Source organism: Mauremys reevesii, linkage group 12 (genome assembly GCF_016161935.1).
Source record: "Mauremys reevesii isolate NIE-2019 linkage group 12, ASM1616193v1, whole genome shotgun sequence".
NCBI lineage: Eukaryota > Metazoa > Chordata > Testudines > Geoemydidae > Mauremys > Mauremys reevesii.
Window position 1 is genome coordinate 1192403 of NC_052634.1, and position 25439 is coordinate 1217841.

Sequence of the window (25439 nt, forward strand, 5' to 3'; positions counted from 1 at the left end):
TCTGGGATGCCAAGTTGCGGTCATGATTTAAAGCACTGGCTTCTACTGGTTTCCATAACAGCTGCTGCTAAAACTGTCAGAATCAAAGTAAAAAATCCAGCTTGTGTGATGCAGATCCAAGGTTCACAATCCCCAGCTATAAACACTTTAGCAGACCAAACAAAAAGGTTTCATAGCCAGTAGATATTCCCAAGCACTAGCCCTAAATGACCAGAAAAAAAAGTTTCAATCCAAGTTAACCTGCTCTGGTAAAAGATTCACATTTTCAAGTGTTATGGAAACAGGATGGGGTATAACTATTTCCTTATGTGTGGTAATGCTTGAAGAGGGATGGCCTCCAGGCAGCTAGATACTAACTGATGCTTTCTTCACAGCTGGCAAAGCTAACAGGATGGGGACAAGCTCACACTGTAAACACCACTAACACAGACCACCAAAATTCCACATCATTTCCTGGTTTTATTGTGTCAAATACTGTTACAGACTTAGGGGACAAAGAAGTGAAACATAAGACTAAAGATTAGTCTTCAAACATTGTATCCAATCAGGCTGCCTCTGCCTATGATCTCACCGATGTAAAACCACATCAGCACCTCTGTGGCCACCAAACCGTTCCTCAGAGCTTCCTGAAAGAAAGAAAGCCACAATTTAGAATGTTTGCTATTGCAGTAACGTCTCCCTTTGTTTTGTTAACCATACACAAAGTTTGGTTGTGATGGCAAGAAAACCACCCAAGTTAATGAGAATAGTATCTTTAGCTAAAGCCAAGAATGCTATAACGATTTACTCCCCCCCCACCCAAGCAATCATGGTACAGACTAATGTGCACTCAAGTCTTAAAGTACAGCTTAGCTTTCAGAGCCCTTCAAAGAGAATGCTTTAAAGCAGAAATACTGAAAAGACCATCCAAGTTTTAGTGCCAAGCAATACACTAGACCTATGAAATAGCTGTTCAGTACTGGTGGGCAGATCTGGTACCTATTGACATTTGATTCACGTGAATGGATGTTGAAGAAAAGCCTGCTGCCAAAAGCACATCTATACTCTACTAGAAGTGGTAGGATTAAGAAATGAAAAGCTAGTACATTAAAAATGCTATTCAACTCTTAACCTGTAAGTTCTCCAAGTGTTTCACTCCTTAATGACGACAACAGCTCTATTGGTTTTCATGGCACAAGTAAAAGCTTTTTAAGATAGGATGCCAGTGGTTCTGTAAGTTCCTGGAAAACATTACCCTGTACACAAAATACCTGCAGCTCTTAAACTGCATCTGCTAGACTCTAGAGAAACATGCAGCAGAAGTGCGATGCTTCAGGATCATAAGATCAGACCTCTACTTTTTAGCTAATTCTGAAGCAAAGACGACCCATTTTTATTTTAAAAAGTTATTTTGAAGACTGACACCATATAAATGAACAAAGTTTTCAAAATGCCGAGGAAACTTCAGGAAGAGAGATTTAAACGTGAAGAGTTCAAGGGGCATCCATCAGAAGACCCGGACTAGTCAATTAAAGAACCAGATCTGCAGGTAATAAGTTCAGAGAACTATTCTTCATTTTGCACTCCCATTCCCAAGGGAGTGAAGTCTGTTACTGAATTACTCTTCACAGATCAGGAAGGGGGTATGCTAGTTGGGAAAGGGGCTTAGAAGTTACTGGTTTGTTGGACCTTGCTTTATTATTTACATTGTAGAAGTGCCTGGAGGCTAACCCCATTGTGCACATTCAATGAAACTGAAAAGCAGCAAGTTCAAAACTGATTGAGACAGAGAGCTATTTACATCGATGACATGAATATTCAAATATACAACAGATATTTGCAAGAGTTGGGAAGGGAATAAGGCAATCTCTAAAAATTAAGAGTTAGAAGGAAACTTCCCTTGGGACAGATTATCACATAGCTACCCAACTCTAGGTTTTTTGCACCTTCCTTTTAAGTATCTAGCATTTGTCACCATCAGTTACAGGATACTGGACTAGAAGAACTACTGGTCTGGTCCAGCCTGTCAATGCCCACATTCCTATTAAAGATAGAATATTTGAGGGGAAAAATGCATCTATGAGCCTAAGCCAAAAGACAGTTACAGCCCTTAGCACAGGGGTTCTCAAACTGGGGGTTGGGACCTCCCAGGGGGTCGTGAGGTTATTACATAGGGAGTTGCAAGCTGTCAGCCTCCACCCCAAACCCCGCTTTGCTGCCAGCCTTCATAGTGTTTTTAATTTATAAGGGATGTCACACTCAGAGGGTTGCTGTGTGAAAGGTGTCACCAGTACAATAGTTTGGGAACCACTGCCTTAGCAGGAACAGAACACAGCCCCACCCCTCCTCACTGCACTGTAGAAGGTAGCAGTGTTTTAAAACTAGCCTTAAGCTTTTGATTGTTATTGCAAAGGTTAAGCAGCAATTCCAAACTAGTCAATTATCCAATATCCCTTCATACCACACTACATGCTGTGCTGGCTATGTTGATATTTCTATCAGAAGGGTGACAGTGCACCAGAAGTCCCTTTGACAGTAAGGCAGCTGCAGACACTAAGTGGAAAGATCAACATCTGGCCATACTAAAGTGTATATAAAAGCTCACTAGAGAAAAAGCCACCATAAGGCAGAAGTGATATCTGTCCAGTCAAACTTTTTTGTCACAGAATAAGCTCACTGAGAGCACAAGTTCAGCCTGGCTTTATCAACCATTTGTCTACCAAATTAACTGTTCTGTCCAAATAGCAAGCACAAGTCACTTTCTGGGCTGCTTTTTATGCTGCTAGATGTAGCCCAGCTACAAATGTGTTAATCAGCATGGCTGGAGAAACCCCAAGGGAAACACGCTTCTATTATTCACATGCGTTCTTATTTAGCCTGCAGTTACCTTGACTGTGAGCTGTGCGAGGTGACCAGACTGAAAGCTTTTGACCATAGCTTTCATGCTGTCAATGGCCTTGGGGATCTCAGCAGGGGTTGGAGGAACCAGCTCAACCTTGGCATAGTGCCAAAATGTGGCCAAACGAGGCCTGGAGTAAGTCACAGCAGCTGGAAGAGAAAAATACCAGGATGAATCCACTGGAGGCTAAAAGAAACAGATGGGTGGGCCGGACACAAATATTTATTCATGCGTCACATTCATTTACCGCTTTCAGACTGGATGCATGTTTGGTGAAGAGTCAGAGCTGCTCCTTGGTAATGAGCAGATATTTATTTAATTTTTACAAATACAGCTCTAAGCAACCATCCAGTGCTCTGGCTGCCTATTCCATAAATTAAAAAAACAAACAAATCAATCACAACATGAACATGAAGGACTGCCTATATATAAGCACAGGTGGAGTCAATGGGGGAGCAGAGCAGCAGTCAACTCACCGCAGTGAAGACACCACGGTAAGTTGATCTAAGTACATCGACACCTGGCATTCCACTCCAAAGCTCAAAAATTCAGTCTATTAGACCAACTGAGAAAGTGAATTCCAAAGTCAAGGGCCTTTGTGCCACTTAAAGCCCTTCCACCAAATCCCACACTTTCTTCAACTGCCATGGTAGTTGTTTTGTGGCACAATTTAGAGTATTGCTAAGGACTTCAAACCTCAAAAGATGTTCAACCTAGGTCCTAGACTATATAGTTTATGCCCTTTACCCTTCAACAGTTAAGTCATTTTCAGTTGTTGATATTGTGAAGTAGTTTGATACTAAGCCAACAGACCCACTTATTTTAAACTCACAGAAGTAAAAGAAGTTTTGTTAATGACTACCTCATATTTAATACCCTTAATATTTCTAGACCCTCAGTAGGTCATAGCTTTTCTATTTTTGATTCTTCATCAATACAATTCATTTTGATGTTAGAGACATTCTCCCCAGCTGGACAGGCAGATTGCAGTATTTTTAAATGAAAACCTATTACAGAGCAGACCATATATTTCATATGGAAAAGAATTTCAGCTAATGTAGGCAAAGCTGCATTGTAATTACAAAGCTCTCACCGGCTGAGATATCTACAAGTGGAAAGAGCCAAGAATACAAGTTAAAGTGGATTTCAAGACTAGCACAGAACAAAACAAAAAAAACCCACCACACACAGAGGAGGAACAAGCAGTATTCTTAAGAGCTGATACAGCTTGTTAGCAAAAATAAAGCTTATACATTTGCTATTAGCAACTCACTATCCTAATTCCCTATTTCATAGATACTTGTCACATCCATTACACTCACAGTCCACCACATCCTGCACCACACAGCATTTCCCTTATCACTACATCCTAACTTCAAATATCAGAGCCCAAGTTAGTGCACCCTGCACATCTCAATCTGTCTTCAAAGATACAGGTGTACGGGGCCAGGGGAAAAGCAGTTCTGGTTTGGTTTTATACTGCTGCTCATCACCACAGCATCTGTGCACTTTACATGTAAAACAGGTAATAGCAAAATCCATCACAGACTTATTGGAATCTCTGGCATCTCCCCATTTGAGGGAGGGAGTTCCAATTAAAAAAAATTATATCAATTTTGTTAATTTACTGTTTTGGTTAAGATTGGTTTATTTCAGGTGATTTGGGATTGGTTTCTTTTGGGTAGAAGGAGGATGTTTTGAGTCTCTCTCTCATGGTGGAAAGGCCTGATTTCTGAAAGTATTAAGCACTCACTCCTCTCAGACTTCAGTGAGATTTACAGGTGCTCAGTATCTCTGGAAATATGGCTATTATGTGTCTTCCTGATCAATTGCCTCTAACTCCTTTCCCATTACAATTGGAATGCCTTGTTAGACATGGGCCTTACGTTTAGGAGGCTTAGAAGAAGGTCTCTTTCTCTCCACCATTTTTGTTTACTTGCCAGTGTGATAAAGTATTGAACTGGAAAAAGATACATGGACCCTGCTGCATGACCTTTGGAAGTCACTTCATATCTGTACCTCAGTTTTCCCATCACTAAAATAGGAAAAATACCTTCCTTTATAAAGCCCTCTGAGAAGTATTAATTTGAAGGGGAGTTGTGCTTCAAAAGGGTGTTCCTTCATGACAAGGCAATTTCTCTTTACTGTAAATATAAACTTAAATTGGTCTACGGTTATTCTTCCCCACCCCTTAGCGTTTTGTAACTCTACTTACTGCAAACTCAGATTCTGTCATCAATGAAATCCTACAGAATCTTGCAATAGCCAAGTTGCTTAGTAGTTTAATTTCCCCTTTTCACTGACACTGAACAGTAGGACATAGCCTCTAGCTACTTAGCATTCACTTAAAAAGAAAGAAGCTCAGCTAACAAGTAAGGGGCTAAAAGATACAGAGAGTGAGTCACCTGGACAATGACAAAAATCCATTTCTTGCAATTGGAGAGCATAAAACGAGGCAGAGGCCCAGACCCTAAGACAACTGGAATAGGTGGAACAATCCAGTGACAAAGGCCATTCAGCCAAACCTTCCATGGAAATAACACATGGTGATACACTCACCATCTCACACAGACAACTTACACCAGGGTCGTGAATTACTAAGTCAAGGCCCCACATTTCCTGGCCAAGGTCCAGGTCCAGATAAAACAATAACAAAACAGGTAATAAGCGAGTAAGAGTTCAGAGTCCGCCTGAACGCGCCTGGCGGCCCGTGGCCCCGGCCAGCTACTGACCACCCCAAGTTAGAGCTTTAGCGATGTACGGAATCGCTGCCGGACCGGACCGGCCCCCCGGGTCCCAGCGCTGGGGTGGGGGGGGGCACAGTCACCCTGACCAACTGGCGGCGCGAGGGCTCACGGTGCTGGGCAGGCCCCTGTCTGGGGCCCGGGGCGGGCACGGCCCGCAGCCCCGCCAGCAAGTGTGAGGCGCCGCCCCGCCCCGCCTAGCCCGGGCCGCGCCGCTGCCGGCTCCCCGGGGCCGGGCCGGGCGGAGCGGAGCCCGAGAGCCGCCCCCCGCGCAGGCCCCCCGGAGCCCCGCTCTCACCGCTCACTAGCTGCGGGCCCTGGGTGGCGACGCGCTGGACCAGCCTCTGGGCGGCCTGGGCCATGGCGGGACCGGCGCGGGGCAGCGGCAGCGCCTGAGGAAGAAGAAGAAGGAGCCGGAGCCTGAATGTCACCTACAGCAGGACCCCTGAGGCCCCCTGCGCCAGGGCTGCCCCGGGAGCGCCTAACGCCGCCGCTCGCCACACCCCCAGCCGGCCCGTGCGCACGCCAGCCCTGCGGGGGGGAGGGGAGGGGAGGGGCGGGGGCGTTTTCTGCCCCGTGCAGAGCCAACGTTTTGATCAGGCGCCTGCCGAGGCCACCTATCGGCCACGAACGGCTGCTCACGCGCGACGCCAAGCTGGTCTCTTCGAGGGAGCCAAAGCGGCGCACGCGCAGAAGCCTCCTGTGGCCGGTTCCTGTCCCTGCCCACGTGCTGGCCGTGCGAAGCGCGCTGCCGGCCAGGCCAGCGAGCTAACGCTGGGAGGTGGCTCCTGGTCACCCCTCAGCACCTTCTCTGGGACACTGCACGCGTGGCCTTAGAATGGGCTGGCAGGAGGCTTGCTGTTAAGCTTTCAAAAACGTGCCTAGGGCTGGGGTAGTCAATAGGCAGCCCACAGGCCAAATCGGGACTGCCCGATGCTTTTGACGGGCCCCCAAAATCTTTTAACTATTCTTTATTATTTTCTCTGGAGTCTGTACCTTGACCAAGAAATTTGCACCTTGACAAAAAAATAACTGGCTACCCCTGGCCCATGGGATATGATTTGTGTGCATGTCTGCAAAGCCAAAACCTATTGGAAGAAAACCCTCTGCTTTGTGCACTGCCAAAAATGCCACTTCTGCAACATTGCTTGTTGGGTTACAGCTTTGGGATTAGATCCTCCTACCAAGGCAGCTTCCAAAACACTTGTGCCCCTGTCAAGGGTACTTGAGTAATTTAAGATTAAGTCCTACCACTGTAATGATTTAGCACTCAGACTCCCCCGTTTCTTCCCATTTGTGTTCTCAATGGCTCTAAGGCATTTGTAATGAAACTATATCACAGCCATAGCTAGGTAAACACTACACCATGTTTTGTTTTAGGAGAGAAAAATTATAGCAAGTCTCAGTGACCATCTTGGTGAAGTCCTCTGAACTAGAACACTGTTGCTGGGCTGGAGAGAGCTGCCACAAAAATCACGTTCCTTATTTTTCTGCCTTGTGCCTGATGCCCTGGATAGTTGTTCCTGTAGTACTCCCTTCCTCCCAGCAGAAAACCCCCTCTTCCCACAAGCTGAATAGTAAGCCTTCGTCATGCATAAGTATAACTAACCGACACACACCTGCCCCTCAAGAATAAAATATATATTAAACTATTTATTTAGGCTCAAATTCTGGCATTTCTAGGTTTGCATGAGTGCACATACATATGACCCTCAGGGAAGGAGCCTTATGTTTTAAGGCCTTATCTAGTAGGCTCATCTTAACTGATTCTTTAATGTAACCTGCACAGTAAGCCCAAGCTTCACTCTTAGTTTTCATCATAAAAATGTCAGCTGTTTCTGCACTCCTTGTTGCAGACACATCCCCAGTAGAAGGGTATGGTTATGACCACAGCTAGGGAAAACTCAGCTTAGTAGTTGTATACGATAACAGAGAAAGTGTCACTTGAGAGAGGAGTTATACCTGCCCCAGATCCCCCATTCAGAACACGCTCATCTTAAGACCAAATATCCACTTCAAAGAAACTTGAAGCCTGACATTTTTATTGATAAAGCACGTGTCTAAGTATATATACACACTGGATACATATTAACATGCACAAAGTACAGTATAAATGTAGGCAGGATTTATAGTGTACCTGTATGAATATGTACACAGTCTATGCACAGTGCCGTTTCCAACAGGCTCTCAAACCTAGCAGATGGTCATTACTAATTAAGGTTAATTTAAATGTGGAGACTCAACAAACCCCGATTAGAGAACAGCTTGTCCTGTGTGTCTGGATATGTCGAGTTCCTGCATGGTTGCCCCTTAAGCAAAACATCAGGTAACAGATCATTAGCTGTCCCCAACAGTCAAGTGAGAGGCTTTTCTAAAACCAGTATCATGTTTTTCCAGCATGACCTCCCTAGTCCCAGTGAGAGTTTTGTTATAGCAACGGCTAAATCGTCCAACTATCCCTAAGAGATTCACATCCAACTTCTATACGATCTTCTAAATGTTTTGATTTCAGTGCTGCCCCATTGCAATGTACCATGCTGAACACGAACCCTTGTACACAACCAATATTTACAGACAAAATTGCATAAGAGAACCTCTTCCATCCTCGCAAGCCTCAAATTTAAGAGCTGCTGTGGACAAAGGCATTTCTTTTCACATTAAACATCATATGATAGAACATTACATAGTTTAAACAAGTCTGGAGCCAAAGCAGCAGTAAGAGAGAGAAAACTTCAGTCACAAGGAAGAGTTTTTTGGTGGTGGCTGACAGCCACTGAGATGTGTGACATGACAGTCATTAGAAACAGTGAACACTGTGAAGAACAAACAACACAAGAAAATTAACCAGTGGCCAACAGAGCAAGAAGGGACTTAGGATTCGTGGGCTGAGAAGCTGTAGTGCAGTTGAGGTTTCTGATATTATTGAGACATCTTAATGGAAACAAAAAATAGAAGAGGATAAAAGGAAGGGCCTAAGTAAGAGGCTCCAGGTCTAGTGGCAATGCACTAAATGCAATCTCGGGTACAGAGCATATGGTAGCGCTGATTCACAGGTTCTCTGGAGCACCAGCCATCATCTCTGCAAGGGGATTTCACTCTCTTACAAACAAATTATTGTTCACTTGTGTCAGGATGTTTTTTCATTTGTTCATTTCAGTGTGTCCTCCAGCTGTTCCTTCTGCTTTTTCCTCTCTGCAAGCCACTGCTGGATCTTCTCTTTCAGTTCTATGTTTGGTCTGATCTGGTCCATAGTGAGGGGGCTCCGATTAAAAGGATCTGTCTGGTCACTATAAGAGAGAGAGAGAAAGTCAAGGAGACTAATTCTCTGACAGTACTGTCCTTTGATTAAAAACTAAATGTTATGAAGCCAAGAAACAGGGACCAGAGATAGGCACAGCCTCTGTTCCATCAAGTGAATCAGACCTGCCTGTGGACAATGAGCCCTAGGTGCAGGGGCGGCTCTATGTTTTTTGCCGCCCCAAGCACGGCAGTAAGGGAGCCTTTGGCGGTGTGTTTCTGCAGGAGGTCCGCCACGCTCAAGCGGATTCGGCGGCATTTCCGTGGGAGGTCCGCCCCGCTCACGTGGATTCGGCTGCGGTTCTGCAAGAGGTCTGCCGGGCCTGCGCCTTTAGCGTACCCGCCACTGAAACCGCGGGACCAGCAGATCTCCCTCAGAAACACCACCAGAGGCGGCCTGACTACCGCCCTCACAGTGACCGGCAGGCTGCCCCCACCGTGACTTGCTGCCCCAGGCACGCGCTTGCTCCGCTGGTGCCTGGCGCCACCCCTGACTAGGTGTAATCATTAGGCTTCACCCAAACATCCCCCAGAAGACTGACACTTCAGAAATGACACCATCACTCACGTCATTCTCAGTGGTACATTTGAGGCTAAAATTTCAAGGAAAGCAGAACAGGTTCACAATAAGCCTGAGTACCAGATTATACAACAGTACTTTAGAGAGAACTTAAGCCACAACCCAGATCTGTTAGCAAACCTCTGACTCTTAACACAAAGAAGATGATTACTTAGAGACAGACTGAAATGTGCTACTATTTGGATGAAAAAAGCAATCTCCTATACTCATGCTTTATGGGAAGACATTTCTGGATTTTATCTGTACCCACTAAACTGTCCAACCTATTCACTGACTTTTGAATAAACCAGGATGAAGAAACACCTGCAGTTTTCCCAATGTTGAAATCACCTTTAAATAAAAGAAAAAGTCTTAATAATCTCCCCACCCCCACCCCCTTCAATTTGTAGATCTGAGCACTTCTCATATGCTTTATTCCATTAAAAACGTGAGAAACAATCTGGTCTATGCAAATCTGGACATGGATGCAACTTGCAGGTTTCAGAAAGCTGAATTCCACAGGGTCCAGGGCACACAAACTGCACACAGCTAGATAAATGGTTAGCACTTTAGAGAGACGGATGGATTACAGTCAGTTCCAAATCTAACAACGCTAAGATCCTAGACTGGAGCAACTGTGGGAAATTTGGAAAGAATGACTGTCTGCATGCATGGGGATGTCCACTCTGTCTTGCCTGAATCTCTGAGAACAAAAACACTAACCCCTCCCCACCAAACCCTTAGTGAATCACTAACTCCTCACTCAGACACAATTAATACCTGAGAAGATGCCTGGCTATAGTTGACCTATCCACGGTGACTCGGGAAGATGGCAGCATCACAGGGTCAGACATTAAAGTGCTCATGATAGGATCAAGGAATTCATCACATGCATCTGCATAGGTCTCCTCTTCCTGCTGCTGTCGGTCTGCAAGAGACTGGTAGACACATGCACAGCTATTAACACTAGGTTTTGTGAAGATTTGTCAAGAAGCTCAAGTTCGCACATTCACAAAGGGGTGGAGCCTAACAATGCAGAAAGTCAGGCACTTCTTCTCACTTGCAAAGTACCTGGCAGAATGTGTCCATGCACGTAACTGGATGCTCTACCAAACCTTTTGGTTTGTATCCAGAGCTCAGATATCAGCATGGCTAAGAAACTGCATCACAGCTATGGCATGCAAATAAACACTGGGCACACAGCTTTGCTTCTGCAAACTCCTGAAGTCTAATGGTTCTTTAATTTGCATAGTTACAGTTGTTAAAGTATCATCAGAATGTAAATCAGTTCCTGGTTTCAGTTTCAGACACAGCAAAAGCATCAAGAATATAACTATCTATTGGAAGACAGGAATTGCCAGCTTTCCCTTGGCTGGACAGCCTCTTAGGGCAAAATTGGGAATGGAAGCTTTTAGGAGGACCATAGCTATTGCTACTGACCCGCATCATGGTTGGAAGAGCATGGCTATCACTACTGCGCAGCATCATGGTTGTAACTTTCCATCACCACCTGTGCTGAAGCTGAGAGTGCCTAGCTCTGAGGGGGTTTCCAGAAGCTGTTACAGCATACAGTCTTGTCTAGGTAGACTAACCTCTTCGCATCAGGGATCATCTTTTATTGGTTTGTAAAACACCATGCATGTTTACAAAGCTACGTACACATATTACAAGCAGGGATGGTATTTTTAACCTATTGTTCAAGTTGCCCAACAGTTCACATAGTAAGACCCTGTTTTCATTGCTTATAACTTTGCCAGTCTTGAACGGTTTGGGCTGAAATTTTATATGGCAGGTGTCTGCCTCAGGCTTAATTTATTTTGGAGAATTTCAGCCAAAATGGCTCAGCCATCTCCAAGAATGAAGTTAGGAAAATAAGTTGTTATGCCCATGTTAAAATATTCCAGCAAACATTTCTTTTAAAAGCTCAAGCACAACCAAACTTTGGAGAGGGGACCTGAAATTTGGCAAGGGGCTGGCCTGTGTATCAGGGAGGTGCCTTTTGCCATCCTTGTGAGAATCTGCTCACATTCAGCCTTGGGAAAAAACTGCAGTTTATATACGCTCATTAGAGATGTCTTAGATATTAGCAACTAAATTCCCAGAAGATTCTGTCTGCACTGGGCATGCTATAGCCTGGGTCTGAGCAGGAATTTGCTCAAAACTGCGGCTCTAGGCTGCTGTGGGCTGTGCAAGGTTTGGGCATGGGAAGGAAGAGGAGAGAGTCTCTCTCTCCTGTGTACACAGGGTACATCTGCACAGAAATAAAAGACCCACAGCACGGACGGCCCGGGTCAGCTGGCTCAGGCTGTGGGGCTAAAAATTGCTATGTAGACGCTGAGGCTCAGGCTGGAGCCCAAGCTCTGGGATCCTCCTGCTCACTGGGTCCCAGAACCCAGGGCCGCCAGAGGGGGGGGAAAGTGGGGCAATGTGCCCCAGGCCCCGCAGAGGCCCCCACGAGAATACAGTATTCTATAGTATTGTAACTTTTTTTTTAAATGGAAGGGGCCCTTGAAATTGCTTTGCCCTGGGCCCCCTGAATCCTCTGGGCGGCCCCGCCAGAACCTGGGCTCCAGCCCAAGCCCAAATGTCTGCACAATGATTTTTCAAGTCTGCTGACCCCAGCCAGACATGTGCCTTTTATCCCTGTACACAGAGCCTCAATGACCCTGCTGCTGCTGCCCAGGCAGTGAGCAAGAGGAAGCTGCTTAGTCTGAATGCAAAGGGGGACAAGAGATAGACCCTGTGGAGGTGGGGGAAGCAGACTGACACAAGGAGGATGGAGAGACCGACTGGAGGGGAGAGGGAAGCTGGGAGTCAGGGTGTGGGAGGAGACTAGGACTGGCTGAGCAAGAGGACTGGAAACCAATGGATGGGGGAAACCAGGAGATCAATCTGACAAGAAGCCAGGATGCACAGGAGTGGGGAGAAGTGGGACTGCCAGGGCAAAGAAACTGCAAACTGGAGTCCCGGGACAGAACGACACTGTGACTGGATGAGGAGCCCTGGGAGGTATACTGGGACAGGGAGCCAGAGTGAGACTGAAGAACGTGAGTGGGTGTTGGGGGGAATCACAATTGAAGGCAAGGGGAGAAGGAGAGAGATATGTGCTGAGGGGCACATTCAAGAACTTTCATAGTAAAATATTAATAGAGAACTCTGCTTAGAGGGACCATCGATAAATGGATGAAATCACCAACACTGTCCTCCTCCCCTCTTACTCCTCTCACCTTGATCCGCTCAGCCAGGTTACTGAAAGCCACTATCATGTTGCCAGGCTTATTGATTTTCTTTAGGACTCTGACTGTCTGAGCAAACAGTGTCGGCGAATAGGAGCGCCCATCCTTGGGCACCGTGGCACAGAAATTCTCTTCATCGCTGAACCACAATTGCAAAAAGAAAGAGAATGTAAGAGTTGACATTTGTGAAAAGGGGAGTGATTTGCTAGGCTGCAGGACACAACGGGGGGAGGGCTAGCTCAGTGGTTTGAGCATTGGCCTGCTAAACCCAGGGTTGTGAGTTCAATCCTTGAGGAGGCCACTTAGGGATCTGGGGCAAAATTTGGTCCTGCTAGTGAAGGCAGGGGGCTGGACTCGATGACCTTTCAAGGTCCTTTCCAGTTCTAGGAGATAGGTATATCTCTTATTATTATTATTATAACAGCTGAATTGCTTCAGTAAACATATACAGGAGATGGCAAAGTGAAAGAATAACAACCATAACACCTAAGTCGTTTCTTCTAGCTGGTCTCCACACTGGGATAGGCTTTACACTAGCTACAACCATATTTAAAAACTCTGCTACTGCTGCCAGGGTTGTAGGTGTTTTCCCTGGCTAGTGTGGATGGTTTGGGGGTGGGGGTGTGTTTTAAAACACTATTATAAAATGTGTTATATCCTACCAGGGACAAGGAGCCAGTGTATAGCATAGCTTGACTACCATGATTTTCAAAAAAAAGACAAAATGAATAAATAAATCACAACATACAAAATCACCACACGACACACTGGCCAGGGGATTGTGAGAGAACTCTCCTAACCACCATGTTTAAACATGATCACAGCCAGCAGAGTTCAGCTCCCAGTGTAAACAGAACTACATATATCATGTATGACATGAAATGCATTATACTGGCCAGATTTCCCAGAGAGAAGTCTGCTATAACTAATATACAGACTCTCTATTATTCGGAGTCCCTCTTTAAAGTCTTAAACATTTATTTGCTCAGATGAGGGGTGGTTGTTTAAAAACAAGTTTTAGAACCCAAAATAATTTCTGGTTGGATTTATGCTGACTGCAGTTAACTCAGGATAGAATTTGGTCCTCAGCAGCATCCTGCTAATGGAATTACCAGGATAAATAATACCAGATAAATACCAGAAATAATTTTTCTTTGCCACCCCAGCAACATGAATCCATTGTGTAGCGGGGTCCTATTTCTCCAGGACTGCTGCCCCACTGCAGCTTCTCACACCCTCACGTACCCAAGGTTTAAGTAGATGTTGCAGATGTCAGAAACGAGCTGCTGAGGTTTGAAGTCAAACTCGCTGAAATCCTTGACTTTTAATGCTCCCATTTTAGGACCAACCAGGTGCTGCAGAAAGTAGTTCAGCATGGAGATGATGCGCTCAGCAAGGAAAGGGTGCACAAACAGGGACTTAATCTCTGCAACAGAAGCCAACAGCTTTCTGAGCATCAAAATAAATCAACCCTTCTGCACCAACCCCTTAAACCAGGCAAAGCTCTCCCAACCACTGCCACTCTCCAATTCCCAGCCAGCAGGATTTGCTGTCCATACCCGAGGTCAGAAAGGCCAGGGTTCCGATGGTTTCATTGGACATGATGTTGTGGAAGCGAGCCAGCTGACCAAACATTTGCAGACTGGACTCCTTCTCCCGACGAGCCTCCTGGGACAGGTTGTCCCACTCACCACGGTCCTTCTCTATCTGCTGAACTTTTATTTTACTGAGGTACTGTAAAGATAAAGCAGAGGAAGTGACAATGGTCTACTTAATAAACCTGCCAAGCTCAGAATGCTTTCATCACCATTCAGATGGGAAATCATTCCAGGAGTTCAGTAGGTCTCGGGAAGTCTCACAGAAGGCAGATGTGCACATCAGAGAAACATCACTACAAAATTAGCAACCTCAGGAAAGAGGGCCTGGGTTGAACTGGACCACGGAGGAACTCCTCTCTTCCCCTGAGGGTAGGTTGAAGCCCCTTGACAGAGCAGTTTTGGGGAAGTCTTAACTGCTGCTGCCTGTGATCAATGTGGCTTGTAGATAAACAGAGGATTTAAGTCTAAGTACTTTCAACTGGGTATTTGTCACCAGCACCAATTATACACATAAACCAAAACCAAGAAAGGAAATAAATTAACCCAGAGTATCAGCAACAAAGAATCCTGTGGCACCTTATAGACTAACAGACGTTCTGCAGCATGAGCTTTCGTGGGTGAATACCCACTTCTTCAGATGCAAGTGGGTATTCACCCACGAAAGCTCATGCTGCAGAACGTCTGTTAGTCTATAAGGTGCCACAGGATTCTTTGTTGCTTTTACAGATCCAGACTAACACGGCTACCCCTCTGATACTTGACCCCAGAGTATCAGTTGAAGTTCTGGGTGCCAGGCACAACAGAACCCAATTTATAGACTGGGCCTCTCCTCTGCCATGTCAGCACAAGTTCTCACGAGCTTCCTACTACCAGCAGAAGCGCTGACTGATCGATTCCAAAGAGAATTTAGTTCACTGCAGCTAAAGAAGAGATCAGCAACAATTACATGGGGCCTCAAAAAGGATCAGGGAAACTAGGAGAGAAAAACTGGTTGGTAGATGGGTGGAGAAGGATTAAGTAAAGAGTGAAGCAGATTAATCAAGGATTTCATTTCTTGGGGTTAAGTAAGATTCAGCCATAACATGGAAGTAACTTAAGTTTCTTCGCAACTGTGGATCTCTCTGCATTCCCGGTGATGTAGTGAACCTCACACAGCAGAGTTCCAGGTAACGGTAAGTCAATGACAGGAGCACTTCTCTCTGAGTTTACACAAGGCTCCCACAGCCACATACGTTTAACAAACAAAAACACAGAACATTCACTTAAACCACAAGCAACATTCGGAAGAACCTACGACCATTCAAGCAGGTGGGTTACATCTATGCTGCCTGGCTCATCTGCTAGTCCCCAGGCCCACACTTCTACCACAGGACATACAGTTGAGCTCTCCAAACAAAGAGCCCTTTTTATAGTAGCAAAAGGCAGCTCCAAAAGAGATGTGGTTAGAAAATAATCACACGCTGGGGACAAAGAAGTTCATCTGGGTCTGATGCCTTGTAAGCCCAAAGGACAAGGCTGTCTTGAGACAGCAGCATCTGTTAGGATAACAAGGAATTTGCAAAGGAGGCCACAGGGATTTGGTAATCACAAACTGCACGACGACTCACGAGCCAGCTATAGCTCAGATAAGCAACAGGTAGACGTCCTCACGACTATGCCAATGTACTTCAGTCCTGACCTGAAAAACCTCCTTTTGTTTTGGCTTCCTCCCTCCCTCCAGCCACATCAATTGCTCTGCAGGAGCCCTGGGGTTCTAGTCCCAGGTCCCAATGCAGTTCGGCCAGTGTCCTTCAATGCCTGCCAGCACCTCTCACTACTCCATCTCCGGGGTTCTCCTGAGCAGACTATCAATCTAGCTGAACTCTGACAAACTGCTTGAAAAGCATCTGATGTAGACAAACATCGCTAGGAGCGAGGATGAGCCTAATTTCACTTGTGATATAGGTCTGGTATTTTAACCAGCCATCTCAAATACAGGAGCTGTGCCTGCTTCTGGTGCCACAGCTAGAGTGCCTTCCAAGCCCTACCTGTATGGCTTCATCCAACAGGAAAATGGCATCGTTCATGAGCAAGTTAAGGAAGCGTAGGAAGAGAGGAGGGTTCATTGCCTCTAGGTTTTCTGAGGCATAATCAGCCAGACCCTAAAAATCACACATAGAAATGATGCGTTAATGCTCCACCACAGTTCAAACTTAAGGACACATAACTCAACACTTAATACAGCATTGTACAAACCAAACAAACTACTGACGTGCTTACCTTTATACTTTGCCGGTATGACTCTGTCCCCCACATGTACCTGAGAATGGGATACATGGGTCGACGATAGTTAAACTTCTGCTCAAACTGATGTGGATCCCCTAAATAAAAGCAAAAGGGAGAGGATGTGTCCATTCAGCAGCAAGAATCGGCACTGTATTTTTAACCTCTCCACAGTTCACACTTAGCATCAGGCCAGGGGAGAGCAACACTTGCTCACTTCCTTGAGAAAACTCAAAAGCTGACTTCCCAGTGCACCCTGCTCGGCAAGGAATAACTTTCACAGCAGGTTCCTGAAACACAGCCGAAGTCAGGAAGCAAGAGCCAATTAAATGCTATCTTTTCTTGCTATGCAGCTCCAATATTGTATAAGCTTCACAGAGCCCAGGGACTTTATTTTATACAGACTTTACATGCACTTGGAGAGTTTTACCCAACTAAGGCAACCAGTCTGGCTCAGTCTGGGGAAGATGACAGGACTCTGACATTCGAGAGGTTCCTGTACTATTTTAAAGGAGTTGTTAAAGTTAACAGGGGAGATAAACTGTCCTGATTTTGAGGCCTCTTTACCTCAAAGAAACAGATAAGAGGCCAACACTAGTGCCTTTGAAAGTAAGAGACTTTAAAAAAGTGACTGGTACATCAAATGCTTTTGCTTCACTTTCCCTTGGAATAAGCATACCAGTTAATAACAGCATCTTGGGAGTTCACTGTGTTTGTGTTGTTGAAACCACTTCCCTGGCAGTGGTTTGCAATAGCACAAGTGCTGACTGTCAGCTCACAGGAAGCAACCAAGTTGAAGCGCTCAGCATCAACCACCCCCCAACCAGACAAAGGGCTCAATCCTGTTCCTATGCACGTCAGTAGCAAGACTATCACTGACTTCAGTGGGAGCTGGATTAACCACTAAGCATGTAAGGCAAGCAGTGCTGATTCAGTCTGCTGAGCTGCTGGATACCTCTTAGGGATGAGGACTCTGAATAAACGATAATTATGTTAGAGCACAATGTCAGGATGTAAAATTAGTGTGCAAGGGCCAGTCGAATGCAGAGTCCCAAGTCCAGGAAGCAGGGGCCAGAAATGCTGTGGAGGCAGCATACTTAGACTCTAGTTGTGAGAGGAGAGGGGAGCACCTCTCCTTGCTCCACAGTGATTCTCCCTCTCGGATTGAGGTGAGAATACAAATGTATCTGGGGGGGCCTCTGAGAAAAGCTACCTATGGAAGGTCTGTGAGTGTGGAAATGTGCTTGTTTCCCCCTCAGCTGAGCAGGCTCATGCTTAAATCAATGTGAGTTTTACTGTCTTCAATGGGAGCAAGATGGAACCCCTAGTGGGCACGGCTAGATAAGTACGTTAATAGACCTGATTAGACCATGAAATGTAGCTTTCCAGAGCATCTATTTTCCTGATATGTTGCAGTTTTGCTTGTATCAGCAATTCAAAATAGATGCATTTTTGCCAAAGTGCCATCTGTCTAATATAGTCTAATGGATTTGACCAAGCCTGAATAGATTAGGTTTGGTGCACCACTGTCAATAGAACAAGGCATGTCAAAGCCTGCGGACATCCTCCCATAGATTCTTCTCAGGGTATGAGACAAATCCCTCCCCTTCCCTGTTTACCTGTAAACTCAATATCCACAAAGACCTTGATGAGTGCCTCTGCAAGATGGGCAGCGTAGCGGTAGGAGCAGAACACTCGCTCGCGATGGAACATGCTGGAGACAAGTGGGTTCTGGACCTGATCTAAGTGAGGCATCACTGCTTCCAACACTTCTGCCAGCTTGGCTCGCAGGTGAGGATTCTTCATCCTGGAAAAGAAAAACCGATATAATAGGGCAGTTTAGAGCAAAAGGGGAATTTGACTGATCAAAGAGAATCCCAAAGATTGTGGCCATCCACATGGGGAAGGGCTGGCTAACACCACTACACTTGTGCAGCCAAACTTCTGACATAACTGAAAGCACCTGACCTACCACTTGCATTCCTAACAGCATGCCATGGTCGTTCTCAGTCACTAGTGGTTAAACCTCAGACAGAGGGGTTAGAAAGGGAGTGAAGCTTTTGGCCTCATCCCTCCTAGAACACTCTCTCAGTGATGCACACTACTGCACCTTCGTGCCTGCTCATCAGTTGCGGCTCTTCTGCCCTAGCCCACATGTGTTTTGGTGGCAAACATTCTGTTATATCAGCTATGTGCTGAACCTGTCTAATGCCTCTGTCTCCTACTTACAGGACAGAAGTAGTATTTTGAAATTACAGAGTGCTCTTACTGATATATCTGAGAGCATTCAGCAGGGGTGGGTAAGCATTATTGGGCACAGGGGCACAGGGGTTTAGTGACCTGTCCAAAACTGCAGAGTCAGTGAAGAAGCGGGAACAGACCCCAGGTCTCCCAACTCCCATGCTGGACAGTTGCAAATAGCACCCCAGGGAGAAGATGGAGTTTACCTGCTCTTGTTGTTGCCATGAATATAATGATGCACACACAAATATTAACAAATGAATAGCATGAACACAGTGTACACAATGATATCTTACCGCAAGGATCAATAAGTCTGCTCATAATTTTGTTCAGTGCTTAGGCAACAAGCACAGAGGCAACAGATGTCTCAGAAACAACTAAAATAGACCAATCTAGACAACCCCTATTTTGATCATTAGCAAAACATCCAATTGCATAAAACAGGAAACTTCCCAAATCAGTCATGAACATGAAGCAAAATCTCCATTTTTCAAAGAAAGCACAAGTTCTACTGGGTTAAGTGGGGCCTGTTTTTCAAAGGTGCTGAGCACTTGCAGCTCCCAGTGACTTAACTTGGAATTGCAAGTGCTCATTTCTGAACATCTGTTCCCTAGTGCCACAGCGGGTCACTAAGGTTATAACTCTCTCTAACTGGCCCAGCCCTTAGTTGTAATGTTCTTTACCTGCAGCTGAACAGCAACAAAAAGGTGCAAAATTATTTCCTGTCTTTGGAAATAAAAGTCTGGTTTGAAATTTCTTCCAGTCTGACCCTTATAATCAAAAGCCCTAGTGATCAGTGTAAATGAGGGGCCAACACATTAGCACCAATGGATTCTGGAAAGTAATTTTTGATCCATAGCCAAGCAATCACAAGTGGTGCTCACCAAGACCAAGTTCCGCTCTACACATACAATACCTATTTGTTTCCTTGTTTGAGGCATCCTGGTAGCAGTAGAACAATAAAAGGAAGTATTTTTCAGGTGCTTTTCAGACAGATCGAGATGTGCTGACCTCATCTGTTACGTGTAAACACACTGTTGTACACACATTCACTTGCTTCTGCAGCGGTGATAAACCAGACTACCCCTCCTGATGCCCCAGCACTCTTCCCTACAACTGTAAATGTTTTTTTTTTTTTTTGACACAAATATAAAACACCTGATTGTGAAAACAATTTTGGGAGACGCACTTCAGCTTCCTCCTTCAGGGGACGTACGGGGAAGATTGGGGAACAACATTTAACATAAATGCAAGTGTCAGGCATTCCATCGTTACTCAAAGTTCACTAACAACCAGCTGTAACTAGAAAGGCTCCCAACATTATAGTTAATTTGGCTTTAACAAGGAACTAAATGCTAAACTCCCATTTGTGCCTTACATGAAGCCCAAGTGCTTTGGGGTAAAGTTCTTTGTTTATTATGCCTCTCGTGGGTAGAATTCTTGGCTATCACCCCGGTAGATCAGCTGAGTCATTAACGTTTACATCAAACCTCAAGACACCCCTTATGATTTTTACTTGTTTGTTTCTCTCTCTGGATGCTTTGCAGTAAATGTAAAAGGACAAAAGGCTGGAAACTTATCTACCTCTCTACATCACCCGTGAAAACAGTAACAAAGTGAAAGACATGCTCCAGAGAGTCTGCAGAAGTCTCCAAGATGTCATCAGCAAAACGCCGCAGGAAAATGAAGAAATCACCCAAATTATCAGCAAAGAATTCTGTGAACAGAAGTCATAAGTATTATTGTCTCCTCAGGAAGTTCCTTCAGGCACTCTTTTCTACGTACTCCTTCCCTGTACGTTTCCCCCCAGTGCTTCTAATGGTGATTAAAATTAACATGGTTGTTTAATGCCAATGAACAAATGAAGCAATTAGTGAGGATGCCAGCACAGCCCGTAAAAACTGTATCCCTAGACCTAACAGGAACTTGTATTTACAAAAAAAAAAAATACAATTTACTGTACACAGAGATCACTTCACCCCACCATGGAGGTAAGTCAGCTTTGGGGTGAAACTTGGTGGCTGTTTAGCAGTACATAATAGTAAACCACAGCTGAAGGATCCATATCCAATTGAAACTGCAGGGGAAATGTTAGATGAGTAATTACATTCTGCCTAAATCGGAATTTGGCAGGACATTGGGATTGGGCACTTCAGCTCCTACAGCAAGTGCCTGATACTTTTAAAAGGGGCCAGGACCTTAGTTTGTCTCCTCTGAAAGACAGGACTTCCACCAGTACAGTGACCCTTGTCAACAAAGAGAGGTGTTGGTTGAGCTGACACAGAACAGTGCTATCTACTGGATCACCAACATAACATCACTTCCGGGAAAATTCAGAATTTCCATGGACAATTCCCATGCCAGCACACATCCAGCCCAAACCTGGCTTAGCTTGCACAATCTGTTTAGAATCACAAGTTTACGCTCTCAGTCATTTCTATGATGCTCATCACTTTGTCCTCAAAGAATCCTGTGGCACCTTATAGACTAACACGTTTTTTTGTATGAGAGCTGTTGTGTGAATACCCACTTCTTTCGCAAGCAGGAAATTTCCAGGAGGGAGGGGGATATATATATAGCAAAGCAAGAAGAAGAGATAGAGAGATATTCAGGTTAATCAGGGAGGATGAGGCCCAGTTTGCAGCAGCTGAGTGAAAAAAAAGGAGGGAGAAACTGGTTCTGTAATTGGCAAGCCATTTCACAGTCTGATGTGATGATTTATGGTGTTAATGAAGACTCAGCAGTTTGTCTTTGTCTTTTGTCTCTGGTTTTTTTTTTTTTTTTTTTTTTTAAAATCTGCTAAAAAAAAATGGTGTGTGTGTGTGGGGGTTGAGGGTATTTCTTTTTTTTTTGTATTGCCATTGTTTGTGTCTGATCCATGTGTGTTTGTTATAAGGCCACAGCTCTTTGGGGCTCTTTTGGCGGTGGGTTTGCAGCTGGTTGGCAGTGTGCTGCATCAGCGCTGGCAGTGGCAGCGTGCTGGTGTGGCCACAGCACACAGCAGTGGCCACATGGGTGTGTGGCCAGCATTTCCAGCAGTTCTGTGGCGCATGATGCATGATGCACCAGCATCAGCATTCAAGTGCTTTCAAGTTGCTTTTCAAAAGAGGGGTGGAGGGGGTGGAGGTGTGACAGGGAGGGGGGAAAGAGAGAGGAGAGAGAGAGTGTTTCCTTGTGTTTTTGTCTTTAGACTTAGAAAATCAAAAATTTTTTTTTTTTTCTTACCCTTGTTAATTAATTTAACTCCCCCCCTCCCCCTGCCTCATCCTGCTGTTCTCTGCCTTTCTCTTGATTGATTGCAGTTACAGCAGCAGGATGAGCAGTTTGCAGCAGTTTGTTTTTTTAGATTTTTTTAGCGGCAGAGCAGCTCAACCACAGAGTTCACAACAGGAGGAGGGGATTTCATTGATTTGTTCATTGTTGATTGATTGATCACAGAGCTACAGGAGCTGCTCGGAGCTCAGAGCTCAAGCGGAGCAAGGAAAACAAAAACAAAACACAAAAAACAAAAAAACACAAAAAAAAGGAAAAAAATTTAGTTAAAAAGCAAGCTAGTCTCTCTCCTATTTCCCTCCCTGGAGGCAAGCGCTGTGTGGTGTGCGCTGATTGAGCAGCGCTGATGAGCAAGCAGCGCAACCCACCCCCCAACCAGGCCAGGCACCCAGCCAGCGCTGCCAGCCAGCAGCGCAGCGCTGCCAGCCCTGCAGGTGTGGTGCAGCCTTGGCTGGAAAGCTGCTGGTGTAGCCGCTGCAAGAAGCAGCAGCCCAGCAGCTGCTTGCTGCTTCAGAACCTAACCCCTTTGCTCACCTCTCTGACTCTGAGCACTTTGTCCTCTTCACTCTTGAAATTTTGGAGCAGAACTTCACATTGTTTCTGGACAGGTCCTACAGCCCTGATTTTGCAAGGTGTTGAGTTCCTGCAAAATGCAGGTGCTCAGCACCTCCAAAAGAGTCAGGCCATATACTGTATACATAATGCAAACTGAAAAGGATCCTAAAGTAATTTTAAGGTGAGAAGTCGCTTGGCCCTCTCCCTTTAAAGGTGTGTTTGTCTTAATAAAAAGCAGTGATCCTGAGTCATCTCATTCACCTGGTACGTAAGCCAGTGCACTGTGCTCCACCTCGGGCAAAGGGAATGTCAGGTCTATAGGCTCAGTCCCTTGGTTTCCTATAGCCAGCTGGACCAGGAGAACTGCCATGGACACCTGCAAATTCAAGCAGTTCTGTAGCATCTGTGGCTCAGTCACTGATGTTTTGGTGGAGAGATAGACAGTCATCAGGCGTTCAAACTGCTCCCGCAGACTGTCTGTTGCAGGGCTGGAACTTTGTTGAGCCTCTCGCCAGGCTACTTGCAGCCGGTGAAGGCTTTGGTTTATCTTTACCATCTGATCATGCAACCTGCCCATAAAACAAAAATGAGAATACCAGAGACTAGATGAAAATAGATTTGGTACAGATTTCCCACGTAGCTCATAAATGTGCACCCACTTTTACCCTGCCTGTGTAATACTGAGTGGTGTTGTGCAGCTGGCTGAAGCAGCTGAGAGGGCACAAAAAAGCAGGGCACAGTACCAGCTTTAGAAACTGCTCCATTCCATCTGAATAAGCAGAAAGAAGGATGTAACTGAGTGAGCGATATTTTAATCCACCGTCCTCAAATTATCCCCCATGAATAATACTGTCTGGTGGTCTGCCGAATGGAATACTATCAGAATCAGACAATGAGAGATTGGGAGGGTGCAGTTCCAAAAAAGGAGCTCTCTTACAAACTGGTCTGCAGAATGCAAAATCTGGTGATCCACCAGTGCTGACTGCACCAGATGGCTAGCTTGGCCTATGCAGTTGTAAATCCTCAGATTACCAAAGTCAGAGATTTTCTAGGTAATGTGGTGATGTTTCCTTGCACACATTTTCAGTTTCCCAGCAACAAAGCCATTTGCATAATTTTTGGCTATTTCTATATTTAGATAATAAACCACACGGAAGGCAAGTATGCTTGGATCATTGGTGACCTCACAGTATCCCGGCAACAATCCACAGTGGAAGGCTAAGGGAACAGTACATTTTAGTGTCCAGCAGACCATTTCCTAAGAAGAGCAGCCAGTTATCTTCCTAACCTGCTTAAAATGAAACCCACTCACTATAGCAGTTCAAATATTCTACAGAGTACAAGTATCCTGAGACAGTGACACTCTCCAGTACGGACAGGAGACATGGGCCTTTTCTTTTCTGGGGAAAGATCAGCAGCTAAATGAAAATGATAATGAAAGCTAACAAGCCCATGAACCAGACATTATCAAAGCCAAACCAGGGGTTCAATATGCCCAAAGATAACGCCTGGTTCATGGGCTTGTTAGCTTTTATTTGAGCACAGGTGAAATAAACCCCAGGGTGAATTTTTATCTATAGCCTGGAGCTCAGGTGTCATCAGCACAGTCAGAAAAACAGGCATAACAGTAGTGGACCTCTGAGATATTGTGAGGATACTCCCTGTTCAAGAGTATTTCTGGCTGGTGATTTTTTTTTTAAATATTGAATGGATACAGAGTGGTACTAAAAACACACATTTCCCTTATGATTTTAGCAATCTTCTGTTATTTGAGAACACCAGATGTTACCTGAGCCTAGGCAAAAATCTCTCCCACAAGCCTGCACACACCCTGGTTTAAAATACATCCATAAGAAATAAAGGTTTGTGTGGCACGTCCCTGTTACCAATGCTGTTTATAACCACCGCTTCCTGGGCTTACAAGGCTAGCAGAGGAGTTACCTGTGAAATCCTAAATGGAGGGTGTATTGTGTCAGGACTAAATTCTCGGTCACCAGATTGTAGCTGTGGGCAAACTCTGGCTCCTTCTCAGTCACAGCTGGAATCAAACATGTTTCTTTTTCCAAGCCTTAAATAAATTAAAAGCACCAGTGAGTTAACACTGCCCCGCTGGGTCTGGGAAGGGGACTTCAGCACAGTCAGAAAGACCTGACTTGGTGTGGGTGATATTTTAACTTTTTTCAGCTTCTTTACTCCTTCCCCACTACCCATCTAATCTGTTGCCTCCTTTTCCTCCTGGAGAGGCATGAGGTATAGTGTTGTAGGGGAGACAAAGTGCTTGTGAGCCCAGATGGAAGCAAATGCAACACAAGGCGAGCATAACATGTCTAGCATACCTACCTTTCATATGCACGTTCTTACTTCTCCTCTCCTCTTCATTCAGCTCTTTCAGGGCACAGTAGGTGGGATCGAAGGTGAGAAGCCTAGGAGATCTGGGTTTACAGAATGGCTGGCACAGTTTCAGGAGGGCAGCTCCTAGATTCAGAAAGAAGGCATCCGAGGCATACATCTGGAAGAAGATCTCTGGCATCTGGTTAGCCCAGATTTTGGTACGGCCTGCATTGGCATGGAGACAGTTTCCAAGCCAGGACAGAATCCTGTGTTTGGTCTCTGGAGACAGCTGTAACAGGTTCTTCAGCATCTGGTAGATTTTCTCATGGAACTGGGCCATAAACTGTTACAAAAAATAAAATAAAAAACCCAATCCATCATTGAAGGCATTTTTGAAAAAGACTCATTTCACCTGCACTTTTCAAAGTTGGTCTGAGAGTACACAAGTCACCCTAATCTTCTGGA

At 45.2% G+C, this 25439-nt stretch overlaps 2 protein-coding genes across 7 annotated transcripts in view; both read right to left on the reverse strand.

Annotated features, from left to right (window-relative positions):
* Positions 1 to 439: 439 nt before the first annotated feature.
* Positions 440 to 6176, reverse strand: ATP5MG (ATP synthase membrane subunit g). The gene is made up of 3 exons (XM_039496280.1): positions 5921 to 6176; positions 2867 to 3027; positions 440 to 626 (listed from the first exon to the last, which is right to left on the reverse strand). The coding sequence occupies exons 1-3, from the start codon at positions 5982 to 5984 to the stop codon at positions 528 to 530; spliced, it is 324 nt and encodes a 107-aa protein (XP_039352214.1). The 5' UTR covers positions 5985 to 6176; the 3' UTR covers positions 440 to 527.
* Positions 6177 to 7631: 1455 nt separating this feature from the next.
* UBE4A (ubiquitination factor E4A) overlaps positions 7632 to 25439 on the reverse strand; it is a 30517-nt gene continuing 12709 nt past the window's right edge. For all 6 annotated transcript variants that reach the window (XM_039496276.1, XM_039496277.1, XM_039496275.1 and 3 more), the window contains 12 exons: positions 24984 to 25317; positions 24585 to 24711; positions 22905 to 23212; positions 20400 to 20532; positions 18194 to 18381; positions 16572 to 16672; positions 16340 to 16453; positions 14274 to 14448; positions 13960 to 14140; positions 12706 to 12853; positions 10259 to 10416; positions 7632 to 8909 (listed from right to left, as the gene is read on the reverse strand). In XM_039496276.1, coding sequence (XP_039352210.1) covers positions 8771 to 8909; positions 10259 to 10416; positions 12706 to 12853; positions 13960 to 14140; positions 14274 to 14448; positions 16340 to 16453; positions 16572 to 16672; positions 18194 to 18381; positions 20400 to 20532; positions 22905 to 23212; positions 24585 to 24711; positions 24984 to 25317 — 2106 coding nt within the window. In that variant the 3' untranslated portion in view covers positions 7632 to 8770. The remainder of the gene's footprint in view (positions 8910 to 10258; positions 10417 to 12705; positions 12854 to 13959; positions 14141 to 14273; positions 14449 to 16339; positions 16454 to 16571; positions 16673 to 18193; positions 18382 to 20399; positions 20533 to 22904; positions 23213 to 24584; positions 24712 to 24983; positions 25318 to 25439) is intronic.

Coding starts and splice junctions, on each gene's coding strand:
- ATP5MG (XM_039496280.1), bottom strand. CDS start 5,984: ATGGCCCAGGCCGCCCAGAGGCTGGTCCAGCGCGTCGCCACCCAGGGC. Junction 3,028..5,920: donor GGGCCCGCAGCTAGTGAGCG/GTGAGAGCGGGG, acceptor TTTCTCTTCCAG/CTGCTGTGACTTACTCCAGG. Junction 627..2,866: donor TCGCACAGCTCACAGTCAAG/GTAACTGCAGGC, acceptor TCTTTCTTTCAG/GAAGCTCTGAGGAACGGTTT.